Genomic DNA, 17852 nt, shown 5'->3' with positions numbered 1-17852 from the left:
GATAACGTTTCTAGATTTTTTTAAAATCTCTATATACTTCTGAAGCATTTCACCTTGGTACATAAGAGTACCTCACTGCATTGAGGTGCATTTATTTAAAGTGATAGGTGTTAAAGAGGAATCTAGAAAAATGTATGCCCACCCTCCCAGCTTGATGACTTTGCCATTAGTGCACTAAGAGACAAGTCAGTAGATGTGCGCCCCGAATGTGACCTACATTTTTATAACATATTGAGCAACATTATAGAGTATTAAATCAGAGTCAAGAGGGCATGTATTTTCAAAGTGCTCTCATATGCAAATTATAAAGAAAAAGCAGGCATAGTGAAATCAAATATATACGTATGATTTGTGACCATGTTTTCTGGCTTCACTGTTGTGGAATTCAGCCACTAGATGGGTATTTTTTCTCTCTCGTGTTTTAGCTGGACGGTTAATGCTGTGTCTTTAATACCTGGCACATGGGGTTTCAGTGCACATGAAAGCTCGGCTCACTTAGGGCTTGAGGGCCCAAGAGGACCTCAAGGTGAGAGCCTGGCTTGAGCCTTCTGTGGCTTACTCACCCGTAGTTTAATATAATTTTTAAATGAAGGTTTGCTTATTCCTAGCGCGTTCAGTCACAGGCCGGGATCTCGCAGCACTATAAAAACACATACACTATTCCCCCATGCACTTACCAGGATGCGTTTGTGACTGTCTGGTTAGACACACAGACATCTGCAGAGATTGCATTAACCAATTGAGCTGCCCTATAGCAGAAAATAAGGCTATCCCCGTCAATTACTTTAACTAGCATTTATTATGGATTTAAATTGTGTATGTTGCATTTTATATTCATTTACCTGAAGGTGAAAGACCCACAAAATAATTATGGAGTGTTTTGTCCCTTACAGCTCCCTCCTCCCCCCGTTACTCCCACATTCTTGAACACAGTTCCCATATTTAATTATGCACTTCAATGTATGGCTGACGTGTGAAATTCCGTGTAGAAGGCTGTCAGTGCCCCCTATCTGCAGCAGCCAAGCACAATTGCAGCCTGGGTGCGACACACGAGGGGGGCTGAAGCCCCTTTGGGTGTTGCACCCCTGCCACACCATACGTTTTATGAATCCTCGCCAAAATCATCAATGCACATTGAATAAAAATAATACTTCCCAATTATGTGTAAACTTTCAGTGCTCTGAACGATACATTTTTTTAAATAAATTGTTTTTCCTAATGTCATTGGTGCCATCAACTACACTTACATCACAGTCGTACCCCAGGGACCAAGGAGCAAGTATTTGGAAACTGCTGCATACAGTACTACCTGATTGCCCAAATAACATGCAATGTAGATGTATATACATCCTCTGGGTAAGCTAATTTTCTGTGTCCACCTCTATGCAATGAACATGTGAAATACCCATACTCAATACTTCATACACAGAGTTGGTGGAATTATAGAGAAAAAACGTGGGACGAGTCATATTATTTAGTGGGAACGGGAACTTTTTCAGGAGTTCCAGTCGCGTCAGGGATTACTGGAAATTCAGTCGCAACTATGAGAGCCTTTTCCAACTGGAGGTCTTTAGCTTTACCCAAACTCACGCAGTCCAAGGGTTAGTCAGAAAGCTGTTGAGGGGTAAAAACTCAGAACTCAATGAAACTTATACTAGTAGTAAATAAATGAATGCACAGCCAGTGATTTTTTGTATAAGAAAAAGTGCTTTACTTTTACCATAGAAGGCAACACTGTACATCAGCATTCATAGCTTGACTTCTAACCCCCAGACCCTTTCCACTCCGAAGAGCACTGTCCACACAAAGAATATTTATACCTCTTCATGGCAATAAATAGAAACATGTTTTCATCTTGTACTAAAATATATGGGGAAAGCAGGGCTCGTGTGGCCTCGAATTAAATGTACTGAGGCAAAGAGGGAAACCAAAGGGTAAAAGACAAGGAGCAGGGAGAGCAAAATCAGTGACATCAAAAAGGGAAAAAGTCTAAAGGCAGGCAAAAACACCTTGGATGACACTGGAGGGGTCGGTAGACAGGGTACACATGAAGCAGGAGAGCAAGAAACAGGAATGGATGATTTATGGAAAGCATGGTAGAAAGAGCAAGATAATAGGAAATCAAAATTAATGAAAGAAAACAAAAGGAGCAGGCCATGTAAGGGTCAAACGTGTACCCAAAAATCTAACAGCACTAAAAGAGAAGGACAAAAAATAAAGATACACTAGAAAAGAAAGTCTAAAGCAAATGGATGCACGTTTCTGGTATCGAAGGAGTCTTAGTACTGGACAGTGAAAATTGAACTTGTTCAAATGTATTGGTTTTCAATTGTTTTAATTCTCTGTTTTTATTTCTCATTTCTTACTTTGTTTTATCTCCACTCCTTTTATCTTTTAGTTTTTCTCCTGTAGCCCTCTTTTTCCTTCATCCTTTCTTATTTTGTCTTCTTTAATTCACCCTTTTTAGGCATCGCTTAGATAGCGTATGTACTGTCTCTTCATGACCTTTGGTTTTTTAACAGTGGGCTTAGAGGACACCCATTGCTTACCACTGGTCGACTTTATTGTCACTCTGATTTGTTTGCTTCTTAAAGGTCAGCAGCTGTAGGCTTCCTTCCACGTGTGTTTGTCCATCCCCTGGAGTATGGACATATTGCACTGTTCATTTGTTTGGCACTACTTTTTTACTCCCCCTTTCGTGTTTGTGCCCTGTCTGTGTTGCCTTTCACCCACCCCTTCCTCCCGTTGTCTGTTTTGCCTTGCCCTCTCCCTCCTTCTCATTGTCCGTGTTGCCATGCTTACCATCATCCCTCCTGTTGTCCGTGTTGGCTTCCCCTCACCTCCCCTTTCATTGTCTGTATTGGCTTGCATCCACTCCCTTTCCTGTTGTCAGTGTGACTCTGCCCGTACCCTTTCTCCCATTGTTCATGTTGCCCTGCCCCCACCCTAATTCCCATTGTTTGTGTTGCCCTGGCATTTCTTAATGTTGCCCTGCTCCCACCCTCCCTCCCTCCTGTTGTCCATGTTGCCCTGCTGCCACCCTCCCACCCATTGTCTGGGTGCCCTCACGCTGCTGGCCTACATGGCTAAAAAGGAAAACAGTGACAAAGTCAATACATGGCATAGGCGAGACCTTCTGGCTTTGCCAGTGCTTGTTTCCTTATGGGGCATGTTTCTGGTGTCCATTTCTTTCACCTTATTCACCTCATTCTACTTTTGGCTACTATTTTTTTATGCTGCCTCTCTGTTTAATAGACAGTTGGAACCCTCCACACACCCCTGTTTAACTCTTCCCTCCTCTTTTACTCCTGTTGATTTAGTTTCGCTGAATCTTACCTTCCCTATATTGCAAGTTTAAAAAAAAACAATTGTCGAAATTTTTATTTTTTTTTCATTTTGAGAAGTATAATTCTTAAAGTGTAGAACTGAACAGTGATAACATTGAAATGCCGAGGTAATTCCGTTAGTGTGTAAACAGTTGCGCCCACTTATTAGTTGCCAATTGAAGATACATCACTCTGTTCGGCAGACGGCAAATCTCTGGGGCAGTCTGTCCTCTGATCACTTCTTAAAACAAAGCTCTGGAACCCCAGGAATGCGTAGGTCTTGCCTAGGTCACCAACGGCTTAGTTAAAAAGATAGGGAAAATCTGGATTTATTCAGGCAGTAGCCGCCTTGTGATTAGCCGACTGATGTGTTTGAACGGCAGTTGCAGTCAGTTAGCAATCAGACACGACGAGTCCACACACTGTTCCCCCGCAGCCTATTTCTGGATCCAGGCCATACTTCAAAGATCTCCAAAATACATGCTCTGCGGGGAAAACAGTAAGTCGGATGACATATTTTTCTGCTCCACGTCTGAATTAACCACCTGATAGCCAAGTAGATCCATGGCACGTTTGCACACTCCTTGGACCTGCTTAATTTTCTCAAATGGAACAATGTCTCTCCAGGCCTTAGAGACCATTAGGGCATTGCGAGAGGTGATGACGAATTTCCTGCCCCACCCATTGCCGTGAGTCAAGTTATGCAGCCACATCTTCAGCTTGGGTGTGTATGTGAGGCCTGTGAATGCATACATCTGCTCAGCTGTCTCTAGAGGGTTTTTCACAATGTCCTCATAGCGCACCATCATATATCGGTTTCTGAGGTGACTGGGAAGGGCTTGAGTGGCCGCTTTATAAATCTGGATGTGGCTTTTGCAAATTTCGTCCATAACTTTGTAGATTATATCACTCTTATTGTGATTTTTAGTTCCCACCATTATGTTGCTATCACGGGCCAGTTCTTTTTTAATTTTCTCGCGGGAGTGAAACACTGCCCTAGGGTCTCTGATCAAGTGTAGGATTTTGAGGTTGAGTGAGGGGTCGACAAGGAGCGGGTTGAGCACCTTCAAGTCAAAAAAGCGAACCTCTTTGAGGACAACATGGCTGTAAGTCTTGCATGCTTGCTCCACTACATCAAATGGGAAATGGCGACAAAGGATCTTGCACTGCACTTGAGAGATGATGTCAGTGCGCTTGAAGAAATCACAAGCTGGAGGTGAGCATAGGGCACGGCTGGTCTCCCACTGGAATAGGTTGGATTTGTTCTTCGTTGCCGGCAAATAGGCATCAAACACTGACATGTCACAGAGGAAGACGGACCGGATCAGGTCCCGCACTGCCATCTGCAGAACCTTGGCCCTGTTCTGGTTCATACTCGCCCAGACATGCCACGCTGGCTCCATCAGGTAGAAGACATCTGGGTGCTGGCTGAAAAGTTGCCCAGTAAAGGAAGACCCCGACCTCCAGGAGGAGATGATGAGAATATGTGTCTTCTCCGGCATCTTTTCTGTGGAAGGAGAACTGAAGTGCAGCAGGTACATCAAGGAAACAAACATCACAGCTTGAGAAACAGCCAGACCCACAACAAAGGCTCTGGTGATGCTTATTGTGATTTTAGCAGCCATCATCCTAAAGAAAGCAAAAGAAGATTTTGTGAATTGTTCCAAGTAATGTGCTACGTTCTTAAACAATTCATGTTGTCAGTGTAGTCGTACAGTCGTACAGAATGTTATAGCTGATTAGGACTTGCTGAGGCTCATTATGTGTACCACTCTGCCTTACCTTGTCCAAAACTAAACATGCTATCTGTATTTCAGGTATGTTCCCTTTACAGTCCTGGTATTAAAAGCACCAGCGGGTGCCACAAAATACAGCTGATTTGACACACTGTTGCAGCCACACCTCTGGCCGGCTACCTCCAACTTCGCACTTCCAGACTCATCTTACGCCTTTTTCTCTCTACCAAGTGACTCTAGACAAACCTAGTTCTGGTTGCACCAAACCTTTTCAAAACAATCAGACAGTGTAACTTAATATGAGCTTAATCTCTCCTGTCTAAATTCTAGTTTTCTTCACATCTTTTGTGAGGGACTTTCTCCCTTTACCGCAGCCATCTTGAGCAGTCAGTGGCAACTGAAAGAGGTGGGCAGTGAGGGGCTGAGCCAAGGTGCACTGGCCCAGCACTGCATTGGTCTCTGTACTAGACTAGCAAAAGGCACTGCAGATCAAGACTGAGGTTTATAATAGGAATCAATGTTATTTATGTTGTGCACCTTCTGGCTCTACTGCTGGAGTCTCCAGGGTGCATGCAGTGTTGGACTGGCCCATGTAGATATCAGACAGTGCCAGAAGAGCTGGTCTGAAAGGTTAGAGTGTGGTCTGGTCTATTATTTGTTTGTGGGCCTGTTTTATGGTCTGGTGGGCCTGTCTTTACTGTTGATTTCTTTGATATTACCACAAACATTTCCTGCAGCAAACACAAATGCAGCGCTCTCCCATACCAAGTTCAAAACTGCCCTTATTTGCAAATGTGAGCCACTTTTTTAGCTATTTAATTTGCTAATGGGGGCCTCTTATATTTTGATGGCCGAGCCTATTTTCTGTTCCAGTCTGACCCTGTTTACGTGTCAATGAAAAGAGTGGCAGTAAGCATTTAATGGCCAGATGGGTTCAAGCCCTATAACACATGCAGAGACAGGCTATACCTAGTGCTTATTTTATACAGACGGTTGAAGGTGGTGAGAACCACTACTCATTTATGGGGATCAGGTGCCTGGTGCCCTACTCATCAGCCCTGATAAAGCCTGCACACTTGCCACTCAATTTTGTTTCTTGTTTGAACCAACCTCTCTAGATTTTCACCTCTGTGCTTGGCTCCAACATCCAAACAAGATTCTCAAACTCCTCCTCGCCCTTCACTTTATGGCATCTGCCACAGTCACCGAGCTTCAACTTCCCATCTAGCACAACTGTTCCCGAAAACAGACTACCCGGCACTGTCACTCCCCTATACCTTGCATTACCCCCTTCAACCAAATCACACCTGTAACCCTACATCACTTTGACTTCTACCCCCCACACCCATCTCATAGTCCATCAACACCTGCAACTGTCCCTCAAGCCTTGAGGCTTCTCTAATCTCTCCGCACTCATCAGAAGCTACTGTAACCTCTCCACTGCTACCTCTTTAGCCTGTCCATGCCTGCTTCTCTAACCCATCCACTCCTGCTCCAGATCTCAAATGCCTTCATCTGTATCACCTCAGTGGCGGTCGACCCCACACCTCTTACCCCACAACTGACTCTCTACACCTTCAACACCACCCCTAATCCCCTACACCTGTCAGTCTCACCGATGACCCCTCTAATCCCCCACAACTGTTTCGCTATCCCCTCCTCAGCTGCCTCTCTAACCAGTCTTCCCCTATCCATCCAACCCCATTAACCCACCCTCTTCCCCTCCCAGCCTTATACTTGGCCATGTAACCCTGCAAGAGATTCCCCTGCCCCAAATCCTCTCTGTCAGGTCCCTGGTGTCTATCCCTTCACATCTGCTCCCATAGACTGCCCGGTACATCTTCCACTCAAATGCTGTGCCCATGCCAGCTTCATTGCTGTCAGGCTCTCATCTGCCCCTGTCTTTTGGATATGGACAGAACTCACCTGCAGTAGCACAGCACAGTCGTAGATCTTTTTTTGAGATTGCCTTTTTTCATTATTTCATTAGGAGATACTATTTCATGGTCTTCCCTCCCACTTGTAAAACTTTTCTTCGCCAGAACCAGGAGTGAATTTGTGGTGCAGCCCTTCACATAAACAAAAAATTGACTCCCAGAGCCAGTAGTCAGTGGCAGTCCATAGTCCAGAACCTATACGCTGCACACGCACAGCCTTCAGCTAATCTTTGGGAACGTTCATCTGTGAATTCAAGGGCTCTCCGGGCCAGACACAGATTTCTAGCAAATGCCCCCTGCCAGCTCTTAGAACCAGACAATCATCTTGGTTTCTTCCCAGAGCAGCACACTTTGCTGTGGCTTGGTGGTGCTAATTCTTGGTGCAGAAGCTCTGGCTTCCCACAGGTAATTGGTGACTCAACCTTGGACAAAAGAGATCTTGGAAGCAGCTACTTATGGCTTATGACTCTACCTTGATCCCAATAGTTGTCGGACTGAGCACTCTATTTGTGGTAATGCACAGTCATGAATTTATGGCACACAGTTGCAGCAGTTAATATCTGGTGAAGATCAGTCTTGAACACAGGTTCTCTCTCAACTTGTTGATGTTGAGTCCTGAAATCCTGGGGTCTCACTCATAGAAATAAATCTCTAGTGATGGTCAGTCCTGACGACAGGGTCACACATCCAGCAATTAACCTCTGAGGATGCTTAGTCCTGAACTCTTGGGCTTTCAGTGCTAAGAGTTAATCTATGGTGATGCTCAGTCCTGAACTGACGTTCACTGAGATCGAGCAATTGATGCTAGTATGCTCAGCTCTGAATTTTAAATTGTCGGCCTCAGCAGTTAATCTCTGATTTGAATTACTTGGATGTCCTGCAGAAATGCCTGGTTGGTTCAAACGTTTTCTTCCAGGATTGGTGACCCGTTCTATCCATTTGTTTGTTTTATGAATGCCCTGGCTTGAAACAAAACACGCCATCTATCACTGGGCATGCTGCTCACTGACCCAGGCCTCAACATAATACAACCCCTCTGCACAATGGTGGCACGTCCTGAGCACACAGAGCCGGAGACAGAGCTGGCAGCAGCTGCCTGTCCCTGGCAAGGGACTGCAAGAGGGGAAGAGGGCCACTTGCAACATTGACTAAAGGGCTGGACTGTCCACACAAGACACACAGAGACTGGGAAACCCCTCCATGAGCCAGGGGGGCATGAGGCTCCTACATGGTGGCTGCGTTATTTTCAGCCCGTCCAACTTCTTCATTTGTACGAATGTAAGTGCAGGGGCCCACAGTTCTTTGGGTTTTTCGAATACCAAGGCTGCCTAGTTTTTATTTCAACACGTCTCTTTCTTTCACCAGTCTACAGTCACTGTCTCTTTATCTCACTCTTGCAGGTTCTTGTTCATCCCAGCTTTCTCCCTTTGGCACATCTTTCTGTTCTTCCTTTGTCACTTTTCTGCCGACGGGCCCTTCCTCTGGGTCGAAGTCTGATGATGAAAAATGAGTCTGGCACCCAAAAATAAATATGAGTGTTTACTACCTGCAACCACCAGCACAGCTTAAGCATTGCCCACCCACCGACACCCTCCAGTAGAAAGCAGCACACAATTTTATTACAGGTAAATTTCTTTTTTTAAGAGTTGCTCTGAAGAAATTATTTTCCTGATTTCTATTCTAGACTTTCAGGTAAGGGAATATTTCTCTTCTGGGATTAAAGATGAATGGTTTGGCCCCATTTTAAATACCTCGTTAGCAGTGCCCCCAGTCCCTCCTGGTGAGGGTTGGACCTGCTCGCTTGAGCTGCCCTATAAGAAAACATTTCCCAGGGATACTTCATAGCGCCATTCTAGATTAACCACTTTTTACACAGTCGAGATTATGACATTTGCATAAACTATTCATCAAACATCCGAGCACCTGCTTTACCTTTACCTGATTTACCTCAATTCCGGGTTTCCACTGATACTTTAAAAATGAGGATGTAAAGATGCGTCCAGTCAATCCATATCAATTAACAGCAGAAAGAGACACCTGGGCTCAGGCAGTTCTGCAAAGTTCTCCTGCAAGCACTTTTCTTCGTCGACGCCTCCGGGTGTCCGGCATTACCCTAGCGACCGTTTCCACCCTCTTTGTTCACAGCTCATCTCTCCATCCCGCTTCCGAAAGGTCGTTGTCCATGACTGGGCGCAGTTCTTCCCGACCCAACCTGCGTGTCCCACAAGAGATCCCCTGGTCCTCCATCTTGAGCCGCTCTCGCCGCTACGCCTCCTCGCGCGCACACACTGCAGTTCGGAGGCAGAAGAGCTCAGTGATGCTTCAAGCCTCCCTCCCCGCTCGCGCACACTGACTCAGGACTCAGAAGGGCGGAGTGACGCCACCTCTCTCAGGTTAGGCCCAAACTGCGCCATTTGTTGGCAGTTTCTGTGGTGCATGAGCAAGCAGGAGAACCGTGGCAGAAATCAGCTCAAATCATGCCCCCTTCATATCCCGTGGGGCATCCTCAGCCTTCGCACTTACCCTGTTTGCACAGGCGTTGTTCACATTAAAGGACCGCGCGACATTGGCTTTTCCTTGAGTACTGTAAATGATTACCTGAGCGATAGTCGCTTCCCTTCCTATACTGTGTGTTGTGTGGTCCATGGAACAGCTGTAAAACAGCTGACCTTATCTGGCTGTAAACCACTGTGGGAGAGGTGTTCCTTTCCTCCCTTTGACAAATATTTGCACTTTTATTAAATTTACTTACCCATCATCTGCTGTTTCTGCTGCTGATCCTCCCGGGCTCCACTCAGTCCACACAGTAATTCCGAACATGCATAAATATTTCTTAATATTTGCATCTTTCCTCATCCTATTGTTTTCATGCTTGAGTCCATATCTGGTGTTGTCAATCCACACTTATTAAGCTGTCCCTGTTTGGCGGATCTCCAGGGCCTTCCCAATCTTGTTTAGGGGTTAAATAACATGTATAAAGAGTTACACCTCTCATACTGCACCTGGGCTGCTTCCACTGTTTGCACACTCGATACATCACAAAAATCCACTCACAGAGTTCAAAGACGTGGAACAGCGACTAGGATGTTGGGTATTTATAACCAAGCCAAACAAAAGGGTCACGTTCGGGCATGTCAGCCAAGACAAGAAGTAGGCAAAGATACGGTGATTCATTTGACCCAAAGCTTTACTTGATGCCTGAAGTAATTGTTGGGATTTTAGTTTCCTACTGCTAGTGACCTTTGAACTACCCATGACTGATGAAAGAGGTGATGTCCAAATGAGGCAGTGAGTGCCCCTTCTTGAGTGTACTGTACTTTCACCATAAATAATAAGGCTGCCCACTTTGACACACTTGGCTTACATCACCTGCCCCCAGTCACCATTGTCCAGAGCACACAGGCAGAAATAAAGTCCACGCTGTTTGTCACAGCATAACTGCAAGATGGTCTGGTTCATGGACTGCACAGACCTGTGGGTAGCTTGGTGGTAAGTGTCAGAGGGGGGGTCTCTCAAGCCCATGAACTGCAAGTCCGTGACTGGGCAAGGTTCTTTGTCCCAGATCAGTGCAAGTGACATCAGAGATGCTTTGTATTCTTCGGTAGGCTTCCTGTGTGGCAGGAGGTGCACCTGAATAGCTTCCAACTGCTCCCTGGTCCAGACAGTAGACCCTTCTGCTGTCCCCATGATGCATTGAGCTGTCATGTTGACAAGGGGCTTCAGGTTCTTTTGCAAATGGATGAGCTAACGTCTGGATGCCTCTGAGATCCCCGCTGATCTCTCCTGATCCTGCCTTCAAATCCTAATGATTTGTTGGGATAGACTACTCATTTGATCCACATAGGAAGTTACTGCTCTCAGTGCATCACTTGCTGACCTTTTCAGATCTAGGATGGTGGGCGTACATCGTGCTGCCTAAAGTATCTACGGCCTAAACGCTTCCATCTGGGCGCCTTCTACGTCAAAAACGGTCATAAACAGGGACATGTTTCACAGAAGCCAGAAGCTTCATCCCAACCCCTCCTCCACCCCTCCGAAGATAGCAATCACACATTTGCACATTCCTTCAGGCTTTGGGAAGGAGACACGGGTTGAAGAAATTACGTATTTGGGAGGATTGTGATTACCAAACCAAGTGCATTAATTTGAGCAAACAATTAAACCAGCAACAGCCAAGGAAACCAAAAGTGAGACGCAGACAGGGCCGACTCCAGGGTGGTGCGACAAGTGCCACCGCACCAGGCATTGACTTCAGATGGGGTGCCGTGTTTACCAATATATTAAGGTTTTTAAAGTACCTGATGCTGCTGGTCCTTGCTTTCAGCGATTTCTAGGCAACAATAAAAATATCAAGATAACTATAGTGATTAATGTTCTTGCTGGAGAAAGATGAGTTTTGTCTAGTGGAAGTTTTGACTCATCGTAAGGTAGCGGAGAGGGATAATATGCCTGTTGCAAAGAACGTGTACCATGCACATCAGAAAGTGCATATAATGTAACTAGGTCATTGGCTTATTGCTTTTGTCAGAGAGATCCTTTTGTTACTTGCAGTTTCCAAGTTAAAATCCTAATATAGAACCATGACCTATTAACATGCAATAAAGAGCTGCGTGCATACTGCAAGGTGAAGTTTGGAGCATTATGAATTTCCCCCAGTCTTTCATTATCGTAAAGTTGTAAAAATGGTTTGTTTGCATAGAAATCAATTATTTTTATTAAAGAGAACCCCCCAAATATATTATAACATTTTTACTTCTGAGTTTGTGCCTCTCCAGTGCTAGTGCTCCTAAATTATAGTGCCTACCAGTATGGATGACATCTGACTCCCACACCTTCTAGTCCTCTGTCTTATGTAACATTTCCTATACAATGATTTAAATATGATTGATTGTCTCAGTGTAATGTGTGTGTGAAGTAAAGTGCCCTGGCACTTTACACTGATATGAGTGGTGCTATAAAACAAATTAAATGTATCTGAGAGAGAGTTGTTATGGAGACTTGAGGAGCACTGTTGAAGGGGGGTAGTGATGGAATCCGTGGCGGAGGTGGTTATTGGGGGTCAGCAATAAACATTGATGCACCGGGTGCAGCTAACGCTAAAACCAGCCCTGGATGCAGATCAAAAATATTTGCACATTTTGGTTTCGTCCATAACTAAAATTCATTTGTAAAGCCCCAAGGAAGGAAAATAGACAGAGGAAAATCTGCCACTGGGTAGCACAAAACCAGCGTTTATATAGCATTCGGCTCCTCAATAGTCTACTTAATCATCAAAAAATACAATGGCTGCCACTGTGTTTTGAATGTCAAGGCACTGACACCTTCTGTGGGCAGCAGCGCTGGGGCTTTAGTGTGTGTGTGAGCCTGTCTTACTTTAGGGAAAAAAATGAAGTGGCTGCCATATGCTTAGGATTTTTACATGACTTTCAGCCTGCTGAACATCAGACATGCTGCTATTCAGCACAGCTAGGGGACATTGACAATGCCAATTGCTCTTTGACTGCCAAAACCTATTGGCTTTGCCAATGCTTGTTATAGTTGTGGAATTTGAGATTTATACCTCCAAATCTCACTGAGTAAGCTATGCCCTGGGTCAAAAACCATTGCTATATGTCAGAGGGAACTTCTGTCTCGTGTCCTCTCAGCCCCTAAAAGGCTGAAAATTCTTGCACGGTTTCAGCACAGGGAGATGTAATGTGCTCAGATGTCACAATCTTGTGAAGAGTTCAGGCCTCCTGGTTGCACAAATGACCACTTAGCTGCTAGTCGACATCCGTTCACCACATTACCTTTAATATTAAAAGAGGTGAATTATAGGAATTCTGCTTCCTTACATGCAACACTCTCCCAAATAACAACACACACAACAGTGGATCACTACAGAGGACTGTCACCATCTCATGCAACAACAATACCCAGGCGGAAACAGATGTGCTATGTTTTTTATTAATTACCTGCATTCTTTCAGAATCTTTGAAATGCAGTTTTCAAAGTCACTCATTTCTGCCATCTGTTTACGCTTACTTTCGAAACCTTAGCCTTTTACTCTATCGTCTGGACATGTCTTTTGGCAGTGGTGCTGCACGTGCTGCCTTGGGAAAGCAAACCCTCGTCTCCCAACGTACTGAAAGACAGTCAGATCTCAAATGCCTTCATCTGTATCACCTCAGTGGCGGTCGACCCCACACCTCTTACCCCACAACTGACTCTCTACACCTTCAACACCACCCCTAATCCCCTACACCTGTCAGTCTCACCGATGACCCCTCTAATCCCCCACAACTGTTTTGCTATCCCCTCCTCAGCTGCCTCTCTAACCAGTCTTCCCCTATCCATCCAACCCCATTAACCCACCCTCTTCCCCTCCCAGCCTTATACTTGGCCATGTAACCCTGCAAGAGATTCCCCTGCCCCAAATCCTCTCTGTCAGGTCCCTGGTGTCTATCCCTTCACATCTGCTCCCATAGACTGCCCGGTACATCTTCCACTCAAATGCTGTGCCCATAACTGGTATGCAAGAGGCCACTCATACCCCAGGACCCCGGTGCAAGGGCACCTGCAGCCCTCATGTCCATGACTTGTCCCTCTATATATGATATGTACTTTCACTCTCGTGGTTGGAATTTGCCTTACTGTGCATCAGCTTTGGAACAAAAGATTCCTGAGTTAACAAAAACTCTTGAACCTCCTCTATCCAATGAGCACTTACGTCGCTACTGCATCACACGGGCTAGCTGACGCAGCGTCAGCAGACTAGCCTGTGTTCCTCCTCACTGAAGCGCTCTTTTACAAGAAGGAGCTTCTCGAATCTGCAAAAAGCACCTCCCTACTGGTTATACAATAGGTTTCAGGAGCCTACTGGATACACGAGTAGCATTAGACAAGATGTTTCTAAGTAAAGTGCTGTAAATATATGTGTAGCAGTTGTGTCGCAGTTGTTAACGTGCTTCTAGGCCCTGTGTATGAATTCCATTCTCTATCAAAATGCCTGGCAGTAACAGCCACAGAAAGCGTAGACAACTTGTGTGTGTCAGAAAAGTTCCCAGCTGTACCAGCTCCGTTCCTAAACAGATGATCCACTCCAGTATTTGCAACCTGGGACTTGTAGTCTTCTGTTAAAATCGCGTTGTAAATACAGGACTACAGGTGCCAGAATGCACGGCAAATACCTTGGCTGGATAAACACATTTTCACAAACTAGGGAAAACTTGAGAGCTGTGCAAACAGAGAAAAAAAACCTGGTAATAACACTAAAGTAGAACTCGGTTAATGGCTCATGAGTGGAAGCTGCTGCTCCTGGCTTGCCCTTCAGTGCCCCTGCACTGCCCTTGCCGATCCTGGTTCCAGTTGTCACGAAGGCAGCAACTGAAAGCCAAGGCGACTGTGATTGCCCTATTTGCTTTCTGTAGTGTCCACTTCTATCCCTGGACCCTCAGCAGCAACTAGAGGGCTATTAGGAGATAAAGGGATAGTGTATCTAGTTTAATGTTTGTGCTTTCCTAATAGCGAATCGCTGTAAGGAAATCGCAAACCGCGATGTATGACAGTGTGTTGGACACTTAGCGAATCGCCATGGGTCATAAATGGACGCGCCTCATCAATATTCATGAGGCAGGTTGCTATTTGCGACCACCCATTGTGAATGGTTACAATCATAGGGATGGTGGCCTGCTGGGGTCACCATGTCTGTGGCTGCTTTTCAATAAAGCAATCTTTTTTTTGGAATCAGACGGTTTTCTTTCAAGGAAAATGAGATGCATTACAGAAAGAAAACTGAAAAGTTTTCTTTTAATTTTTTAAGAGTAGGCAGTGGTCCATGGGACCACTGCCTGCTCTTAACAAATGTTTGCATGCCCATTTGCAAAGACGAAAGGGTCCCTTGGGGACTCCTTCCCCTTTGCGAATGGCTTACCACCAACTTGAAGTTAGTGGTAGCTGTGAATGTTTTGCTACAGCATTCCCAGTCGCAAAACATTCTTGCATCTCCCTACGACTCGCTATTGGGAAGGGACACCCTTTGCTCGCCCCTTCCTAACAGTGACTTGTAAACCCTATTTTGTAAGTCAGTAATAGGTTACTGACTTGCAATATACAGATGGTACATGGCATAAAGCCTTTTACCTGTCGCAAATGGCCCAAACGGACATTTGTGACCTGTGAAAGCACTTCATACATCTGGCCGAAAGTATAGGGCAAAGAATGTACACTGCGCTGTCAATGAAGGTCAAAGGGTACGCAATGTCACTTCTGCTATCCCAGCATTTTAGTAAAACATCCATTAGTTCCTACAAAGAAAAGATGGCAGCTATGTAGCCAACCGACCAGTCAACAGTGAAGTTTCTCAGCGACTGGGGCTAAATACATTAAGACATTAAGTCCTATGTGAGTGGTGGTGGCGACATAAAAGACACTTTCCAAAGCAAGTACAGGGGCATAGCTTAGGGGGCGATGTTTGGGGTGTTACACCCCACTATTTAATGTATTGCCTAGTAAGTAGTTGGACACTACTTTTAGTCGGGTTTGGCACGGTATCGGTTGGGTTTCACCTGAGGTTTTTACATACACACAGAGAAAAACACACACCGCGCACTTACTCTCTCCTCTTAAAGGTCTTAAAAAATATTGCGTATTTTGCAAAATATTGTGTTTTATATACCCCTAACAATCCGCACTCCTCTCCCTCTCCCCTGCCTCGTAAGACCTCCTAATTCCCTGTTTCTCATATATTTTTGTGTAATATGCCAGTATGGTAGCTGGAACATCTGACGCTCACGCCATCCCCGCCCGCCCCAGTCTTACTGACTGAGCTGCTCCCATGAGGAAGTACATATTGGCAAGTATATGTTGTCCCAGATGTGTAATAATCTGCAGCGCTGAACTGGCAGTGTTCTTTTAGTTTCCCGCCATTCCAGAGCCCCCACTCTTTTTTTAACTTCAAAATTAAGCATCCAGACTGAAAGGTATCTTACATACAATAGGAGATGCCTTTGAGGTACTCTCGCCTGGCTCTTCCGAGGCAGACACAGGGTTTACAAACCTCGATGGCAGGTGTGATTGTGGTTCAACTGCTTGGAAGGTTACCACTTGTGTTGGGCGAAACAGAGTAAACACAACAGATACCAACATAGGGCCTTAATACCAGGGCTCCCGTACCAAGGGCGTTAATTCCGCACCCGGAGTTAAAGACACTTCAGGTGCCATTAACTCGATGGGGAGAAATTAACACGGATTCTGGTTTGAGCTCCGATAACTTCCAGAGTAACAACAAATCACCAATGGAATCGTTAATTCCAGATCTGAGTCCCCTGGAAGTTCCTGGCCACCCCCAAGTTTTCTATGGAGATTAGTTATACTAATCGGATGGCTAAAACAGACCTCAACATGAGTGTGGGGAAAAACACACCTCTTTGGTTCACCACTGGAGGTTGGACTGATACATTTTAAACGCTCGACCAAAACATTAAAAGTGTGCGTCTGCATGTAGAGTCTTATGGAGCATTGTCGACACCGGCGCCAAGGGTCTTCAAGCATCTCCCACCCACAGCAGCCACTCTGTGGGCCCAGAGGCAATGCGACTTCTAGTGGCAGGGGAGAGACTTCTAGCAAGACTGACAATCGTGTCTCAAAAATAGTCTGGAACACTCCCGTGCGGACGTCTGTGTATGATACACACAGACTAGTAGTTTACCTCTCTCTCTGGGTAATGTGAGCTGTTTTCCTTAACGCCCAATCTAGACAAACCCCGGTGCTTTAGGGTGAGTCGCAGTTTAGGTCTCCGACTTCTAGGGTTTAACAGGCATCACAGGTGTGCATCTCAGACAGCAGAGCTATCCCTCGATGTCTCAGTTAAAACAGGCAGAGATCTCAGACAGCAGACCTGCCTCTCAGGTTGAACAGATACTTTAGGCACGTGCTTTAGACAGCAGAACTATCTAGTAGGTTGCCCAGATTTCACATTTAGGAGCCTGTTATAAGACAGACTCCCCTCCAGCCCTAATGTGCCAGGTCACTTGGCATCTGTGATGAATACGCCATCTTACGGCCAAGTGATCAATCACCTTGGAATCTCAGTGGGAATGAAGCAGTGTGGGGGTTGCCAGCATTGACTGCGCTCCCGTAGGGCAGTGGCAGCTACATTTACTCCACCGAGTGCCCACCGCCTGCCTGGCATAAGTGCGGTGGCACAGTGGCGCACAGTGTGTGGCGGGCAACTGCTCCCCATGCTCTTACCTGGTATTGTTTGCTGTGCATCTCCGGCTCCGTACTTTCTTGGAATGTGAACAAGCAAAAGAAAGACTTCGAGGCACCCTCGGCAGCTCTCCCTGGCACCTGCACCGCCTCACCCACCCAAAACCTGGAAACCAACCCTCCGTACCCGCCCTGACGGAGTGGTGAGACTGAACTTCACAGGGTGACAGCAGCTGAAAGCACGCAGGTGAAATGAATACTCGGGTTACAGAAATTGATCGCGAGGCAAATAGAAAATGTGGGTGTGAAAATTAGTGAAAAGAGTATTAACAGGTAGTTCGATGGATCAAATATCTCAATCACTCTAAGGAATGCAAATGGATCCCACTAAAGGGCTGGTAAATACATTAATCCCGCGCCTCCATTGTTGTTCTCCAGGTAAGTAGACTTTACAGCGGCATGTGACGTCATCAGCATAAGTATTGCATTTCACTAGGGCAAATGGTTGTCCATTGCATGCTCAGAAGTCACGAGTTCTCACTAATGCCACCTCCCGTTCCCACATTTACAGCTTTGTTGTCCCGTGGCTGCGGATGATTTGAATACGTTGTTGTGCTTTACTCCGTGTAGGTGTGATTGTGTGAAATGTGGAGCGCGCGGTTGCT

General features: G+C 45.6%; 1 protein-coding gene across 3 annotated transcripts; it reads right to left on the bottom strand.

Moving 5' to 3' along the window:
• Positions 1-1714: 1714 nt before the first annotated feature.
• On the bottom strand, positions 1715-17271 carry LOC138268081 (carbohydrate sulfotransferase 5-like). Of its 3 annotated transcripts, none has more exons than XM_069217448.1 (2): positions 17230-17271; positions 1715-4955 (listed from the first exon to the last, which is right to left on the bottom strand). In XM_069217448.1, exon 2 carries the CDS (start codon positions 4952-4954, stop codon positions 3788-3790), a length of 1167 nt encoding a protein of 388 aa, XP_069073549.1. In that variant the 5' UTR covers position 4955; positions 17230-17271; the 3' UTR covers positions 1715-3787. The 3 variants fall into 3 exon arrangements, with proteins under 3 accessions (XP_069073549.1, XP_069073550.1, XP_069073548.1); XM_069217449.1 differs by lacking the exon at positions 17230-17271 and adding an exon at positions 8938-9268; XM_069217447.1 differs by lacking the exon at positions 17230-17271 and adding an exon at positions 8947-9268.
• Between the last annotated feature and the right edge of the window lie 581 nt (positions 17272-17852).

The sequence above is a fragment of the Pleurodeles waltl genome, chromosome 12 (genome assembly GCF_031143425.1).
Source record: "Pleurodeles waltl isolate 20211129_DDA chromosome 12, aPleWal1.hap1.20221129, whole genome shotgun sequence".
Taxonomy (NCBI): domain Eukaryota; kingdom Metazoa; phylum Chordata; class Amphibia; order Caudata; family Salamandridae; genus Pleurodeles; species Pleurodeles waltl.
This window is presented reverse-complemented; position numbering and strand designations above follow the sequence as displayed.

What these genes read in the sequence shown, in the direction of transcription:
- LOC138268081 (XM_069217448.1), bottom strand. Translation starts at nt 4,954, where the DNA reads ATGATGGCTGCTAAAATCACAATAAGCATCACCAGAGCCTTTGTTGTG.